The 6,702-nt window shown below is 41.2% G+C and overlaps 1 protein-coding gene across 1 annotated transcript in view; it reads right to left on the bottom strand.

Annotated features, from left to right (window-relative positions):
- pcolceb (procollagen C-endopeptidase enhancer b) overlaps window positions 1-6,667 on the bottom strand; it is an 8,962-nt gene extending 2,295 nt beyond the window's left edge. The window contains exons 1-6 of the mRNA XM_005751810.2: window positions 6,545-6,667; window positions 5,277-5,385; window positions 3,485-3,743; window positions 3,183-3,307; window positions 355-491; window positions 1-193 (exon numbers count right to left, since the gene is read on the bottom strand). Of these exons, the coding sequence (XP_005751867.1) occupies window positions 1-193; window positions 355-491; window positions 3,183-3,307; window positions 3,485-3,743; window positions 5,277-5,385; window positions 6,545-6,633 (912 nt within the window). The 5' untranslated portion in view covers window positions 6,634-6,667. The remainder of the gene's footprint in view (window positions 194-354; window positions 492-3,182; window positions 3,308-3,484; window positions 3,744-5,276; window positions 5,386-6,544) is intronic.
- Between the last annotated feature and the right edge of the window lie 35 nt (window positions 6,668-6,702).

Here is a 6,702-nt window from a genome sequence, read left to right as displayed (position 1 = left end):
TGGTTTGGGGGTTGGTTTGGTGGGTATTTTTGTCGTGGAGGTTATCTGAGGTCTGTGGATAAAGTCTCCTCCTGCAGTGGGTGTGCGGGACCCACGAGGCACGCTGGAGTAGTGGGCCATGAATCCATCTGAGGTCACGCTGAGGTCAGACACAAACTGGAGAAGCAGCTCGTTCCCATTTGTCACTATAGTGCTATGAAAGGAACAGGGAAAGTAGAAAGAAAGGATAAAGCGACAGACACGTGGAAGAAACGGGACGTGACAGTATAAACACGTCAGCAAAGCTCTGCTGTAAGGTATGTATACATGTATTTAGCTTAATTCAAAGTAGCTTATATCTGAACAGTATCTCACCCTGGTGGCTTGTCTCCGCAGAATTTCCCTATCCTCCTCGAGTCATCCGTTTCTCCCCCATTAAATAAGGCCACATAGTCATAACGACAATACATGTCAGGCTCCAGATCCAGTTTCTCAAACTGTACCTCAATCACCTGGAAAATAGGTGGAAACAGAAAGCTATGAAAGTCTTGGCAGGGCATGGCGCTAGCACATGTTTACTTCTGACTAATTTTCATGAGCCGTGTACAGTGCAGCCATCAGGAGGTGGTGGTGGAGTTCTGAAACACAGAGGTGCATTTACTCCCTCTCTTGCCCTTGCTTCCTTCCCTCCTTCTTTTAGTTCAATCTCTTGGCACACATTATCACGCCTGCAGGGACTCAAAGAGGTCTTTCATTTTAACTTCGGCACAAGGCCGCTGTCACACTCACACACGATAACTGCATTAAGTATCCTACAAGGAAAGTACATTTCCTTGTGATGGGCCCCTTTACTGCCATTTATTTCCAACACAAGGCATTTAACATACTCAACTGCACATGCAGTCAATTGAAATTTGATTTTGACTAATATTTGGTGCACGTAAATTATAGAAATACAAATTAAAATGATACCTCAGCACCCGTGCATATTTTCTAATTGTATATTTCACAAAGATTTAAGCCCAGTTCTTGTTAACAATCATGTGCAAATTTTTTTGTTTTGAGGTTATTGCATTCCTGGTGCATTGTCAGCTTCACTGGTTATGTAGATTAGATCCACAAGAATCTATTTGTTCTTTGATTGGAAATATTGGCTATATTATTCGTTTTTATAGAGTTAACTATAAAAGTATTTTAAAGTGTTGAAGATACAGAAAACACCTTTGGATTTTATTATTAAACTGACTGAAGCACCCACTGAGAAACTAGAGTATTTATAAATCATTCAATCTAAACTATTTGACTGGGCACTTTCCTGCGTGAGTAGGTAATACATGTTTGGTGTTTGCTAACAATTAGGTGCTTTTAGCTCCCAGGTACAACATTTTAACCCTTGGAAAATAAACCCTATAAGGTGGATTAATTACTCTCTTTTTTTACGCTAGTTGGAAGGCTATGTACAGCGTATATTCCTTAGCATTTGTTCCTCAGTGCAACATCATGCTGTCAAATTTTTCCACCGGGAAAATTTATGCTAGCTAGCCTAGCTAGTGAACCAGTCCTACATGTGTCCTTATTTCCGCTGGATGTTACTTTCCACTTATGTCACTTCGTTTTCTAATTTGTGTTCTTGTCAATAACTATCTGTAGACAGCCTAATTTGTGGTATTTAACTTACAAGTTCGGAATAGCCACAAAAATCAACATATTTTACAGTCTTTTCAAATGCATATGAATGTGAAGAATGCCACTTTTAGGCATGGCTGTAGAAAATGTCAGAATTCAAATTAATATGTTAATTTGGGTGACATAACCAAAAGAGATATGTGGGCCATGTGGGGAACAGTAGATATCTGACTCTTTTTTTTTTTCAACATGTTGATGCTTCATTCTAGATATATGTACAGCGGGTAAAATAAGTATTGAACACATCAGCAGTTTTCTAAGTAAATATTATTCTAAAGGTGCTATTGACATGAAATTGACCCGATGTCGGTAACAACCTATCAAATCCACACATGCAAAGAAATCAAGCCATAGTCCATGAATTAAGTTATGTGTAATAATGACAAAGAGAAAAAGTATTGAATGCATGAAGAAAAGGAGGTACAAAAAGTAAAGACACCAGCTGAAATCTTCAGTAATCAGAAAGCAATCCTTCCACTTATTGCAAATTAATATCAGGTGGTTCAGTCCCAATAAAAAGGTGTCTCATTACCAAGGTGTCAACAAGAAACATCTAATGAAGGGTAAAATCAATGAGCTTTCTTAAGACCGTCGCAGCCTTATTATGCAAAACATACCGATGGCATTGGTTACAGAAGAATTTCTAAACTACTGAAGGTTCCAGTGAAGTTTGGAGGTGGCAACATCCTGATGTAGGGCTGTTTTTCAGCATATGGCGCGGGCACCCTTCACATACCTGATAAAAATCTAACATGATGATGAAGACGACACGAGGGTTTGACATCTCAGCAAGACGATGAGCCCAACACATCCAAGGAAACTCAGCTGGTTTCACAGATTAAAATAAAGCTGGTAGAATGACCCAGCCAACCACCTGACCTGAATCTAACTGAAAATCTATGGAAAGCTCTGATGTTCAGAGTTCATAAAGGTGTCTTCAGGATTTGAAGACTGTTGGTGTGGAAAAATGAGCCAAAATCATGCCTGAGCAATGCATGCGACTATAGTTTCTCCATAAAGGAGGCGTCTTGAAGGTTTCATCAAAGGCTTTTGTATGAAGCATTAAATACATTTCAGTAAGCGTTTTTGATATTTTTTTCTGTGTCATTTCTCATTATTACACATAACTTAATATTTGGATATCTGCGGTTTAATTTCTTTGCGTGTGTCAATAGCACCTTTAAAAATATATTTACCTAGAAAACTGGTGACGCGTTCAATTACTGCTATCTAATTTTAAATTTAAGAATAATGGCAAATTACAGTATAAATAACGGTTAAAAAAAATACGGTAAAATGGTAAAAATATTCACTTAAACATGTCACAATAATTTGACAGATAAACTAATATTAAGGCACTGATATGCTATAAATAAATAAAATGATAAATTCAGCTTTCTTTAATATAAGCGAGCAGGTCTTTAATGCTACGCGATCATTAGGAATCTAATAATAATAACAGAAATTCTGATGTGAACCGCTCTCAATCTGTATGAAGTGTAGTGTGATCAGCTTACATTGCTCGGCTCTACGGAGATGTGCCACGAGCAGCTGATGCCTGCTGGGTAATTGGAGTTGGGCCAGTTGGGCGTCTTTACGGAGCCCTGTGATTTGGTCAGTCGTCCTCCACAGAACTGGTTCTCTGTGGAAATATGAAAAAGAAGATGGAGTTAAAAATAAGAGTGTGCTACAATATGTTAAGGTGAGACAAAAGCCAGGTGATACAATAAAAGCATGAGGCTGCCCTGTGTTTGCAGGAGAATAACAAAACTGCGTCCTGGAGCCCCAGTAAAATATTTGCAGGATTACTTGTCCTCACCTTCCATATGTGGCTTCCCTGCATTGAAAGAAGCCAGAAATCCTCTTCCACCAGTGGCTTCATCCGTCACCATCTCCAGCATCATGGTGTTGGAGGTGGAGATGAGGGCACCGGGCCTGAAGGTCCCGCAGAATCGACCTAACTTCTGCACTAGGCGAGAGTGACCGTTGTAGACGTCCAGGTAGTCATAGCGGCAGATGGGGTCAGCCTCTAAGTCAAAGAGGCGGAAAGACAGCATGACCACATGATCCTCGGGGACCTGGAGGGGACAACAGACTCAGTATGACCCACACACAGGAACAACCTGGTTTTTTGTTATGTAAGGCAGATTATTTCTTCAACATTGATACTGCTTGTGTTACTCTGAAAACAGCAAGAAAATGCTGAAAGTGAAGCATATCAATAATGAGTAAAAACTACAGATGTGTTTTTGAAGGAAATAGATCCAGAAGAAAATAGATTACCAAAATAAAATAACCAGATTTGAAAATGTCCTTTCATTGAAAATGATCATCTATGCAACTGTTATTCACAACCCCGAGCTCGTATTTGTATTATTTTGACTCTGACTTGTTTTATTTTGTTTCATGTGGTTTGATGTTATATCTGAATTTGTAACATTGTAATAATGTGGCCTGTTGGCCAAATCTGAAAAGTAGATGTTATCCTCGAGGGACCTGCCGATTAAATAAAAATAAATAATATATTTCACAGTTAAAATGACAAAAAAAAAAAAAGGAATAGCATAGGTGTTACTTGAATTATCAACACAAAAGGAAACACTGCAGTGTTTGTTTTTTCTGCTCCCCAAAAAGTCCCATTTCACTATTTCCTGTTTCCTCCCCTCACCCCCAACCAGTCACAGCAGATGGCTGCTCCTCCTTGAGCCTTGTCCTGCCGGAGGTTTTTTTCCTGTTTAAAGGGAGTTTTTCCTTCCCACTGTTGCCAAATGCTTGCTCATAGGGCAGTGGTGTCGAACTGCAGGTTTTAGATAACACCCAGGGTCAACACACCTGAATCAAATGATTAGTTCATTACCAGACATCTGGACAACTTCAAGACATGTTGAGGAGGTAATTTAGTCATTTAAATCAGCTGTGTTGAATCAAGGGCACATCTAAAACCTGCAGGACACCTGCCCCAAGGCCTGGAAATCAACACTGCTGTCATAGGGGGTCGTCTGATCGTTGGGGTTTTCTCCGTGCTGCTTTACTTTACTACAGAAAGCTCCTTGAGCCTTGGAGCCATTTAAATAAAACTGAATTGAATTGCAGTAAATGGAATGGAGTTCTTGAAACATGTTTATTTACATGTGGATGAACCAATAGTTGTCAGGACTCACAGAGGAACTGTAAATTAATGTTTTGCTTCTTGTTTCTGTGCTGTTGAAGCACTTTCTAACAGTCTGGCTCCCCCTGTAGCTATGAGGAGATGGTACGGTCCAGTTTGGGCCAAGCTGGTTTATAGTAGGATGATGAAGGCAACTTAATATGAGCCTGTTGTTGGTGGTTTGATCATTTTTGGGGCGGCTGTGGCTCAGGAGGCAGCACAGATTGTATACTGATCTGAGAGCACTGTAGTCAACCTGACCTTGGTTTCATTAAATGTTTTTCTATTTTTTTCTAAATCACATTTTCTTTAGTTTTCTAGTGCCACACAGCAATCACATCCTTTTGGCACTACAATGATTTGGCTTCAGTTCAAAACATTTAGTCATCTACATAGGTGCTACCACTGTTTCGCTATCCCCGTGTCCCAGACTGAAACATCACAGCTGCTTTCAGTGACTCACAGTGATGTACCAGGTGCATTTGCTGTTGGGTTTGTACAAGCTGGGAAAACCTTCACTGGCCACGATGCCGGAGTCTATGACCAGGTGGCCTCCACAGTGGAAGACTGGCCTGAAAGAGAAAGAGAAAAAGAAATCCTGCCCTTCACTTCATGCGCCGTGGGCTTCAGGAAATGCTGCTTTTGCTTATGCAGCTATACTGAAGAGCATTGAGGCAAAAACCTGCACACACACACACACGTTTAGATGTGAAAAACACAGTCTTTCTCTGTTCTCCAAGGCTGGGAAAGTTCCCAGTAAACTCTCATGGTATGTTTTTTTTTTTCATAGAAGTTGGCCAAACCAAGCCAGGACTGTTAATACACAGTATATGTGTTATCGCCACACTCTGACTGCACCGCAAGAAAACTGTACGCGTTCGCTTTGCAAACGCCGCCGCACAGCAGCCCAATCACACACGGTTTGGTGGCACACACACCCACTCTTTCGCACTCGGATAAACACACATCAAAGCAGCGCCAGCTTCAACTTTTAATTTTGCCGTGCGGGCCAGGCCCAGACTCGTTAATTTAGATGTTGGCTGATCTGGCATCTGGTTTTCCTCCAGAAACTCTGCAGCTGGAAATTAGGTTTAAATTTTACTCCGTAGCAGCCAGTGAGGCAAAATTTACAATCCCTTACATTACAGAGCTGTTTTTCTGTCTCTCAAGTTCTCCAGGCATGCATGGTGTGTCTCTTGTGGTACTCTAAGGCCACACTTGGCCAAAATATTCCAGTTTTGGAGTCCCCTCCCTTCTGACCCTCAGGAGCTTAGCAGGCCACAGGCATTTGTTTGTCTCTCATGTTCAATTTACACCTTGTTTGTGTGGAACTCTGCACAAACAAAGAATTTCAGGAAGATTTACTTCTCAGCTGCAACAAGAAAAACAAACTATATGACACGAGAGCACTGCTGTTGGTACATCTACCCAGATTTAATCACAATAAATTACAGCACGCTGTCATTATGTGTCCGCCTGCCTGTCTGTGTGTTTATGGGATGCCGACCACATCTTTCTAACGCTACACCCTTCTATTTCTACCGAGCTTTCGGTAATCACAATACTGCGACCAGGAGAGGAAACAGTCTCACACATGCACAGTAGTTAATCCAGACTGATGTGGGCTTGAAAATTGCTTGCCACATGTGCACATACTGAAAAGATAATTGGTTCACAAAGGGCACATTGACAGCTCATACATACAGAATAACTTTGCTGCGCACACCTTACCTTGCGTTAGTGTCATTAGTCTGAGCATCAGTCCATCCCAAGGACAAAATGACAAGAAGGCACATGGGGGTCCACACCCTGTCCTCCATCCTGCTGTCCTCCCGGATTGGGAAAGACGAGAGTGCAGAAGGGAAAGAAGGAGGGAGAAGCAGCGCAGA

The sequence above is a fragment of the Pundamilia nyererei genome, unplaced genomic scaffold, assembly GCF_000239375.1.
Source record: "Pundamilia nyererei isolate P.nyererei 1_Seehausen unplaced genomic scaffold, PunNye1.0 scaffold00327, whole genome shotgun sequence".
Classification (NCBI taxonomy): domain Eukaryota; kingdom Metazoa; phylum Chordata; class Actinopteri; order Cichliformes; family Cichlidae; genus Pundamilia; species Pundamilia nyererei.
The sequence above is the reverse complement of the archived record's forward strand: the minus strand, read 5'-3'. Positions and strand labels throughout refer to the sequence as shown.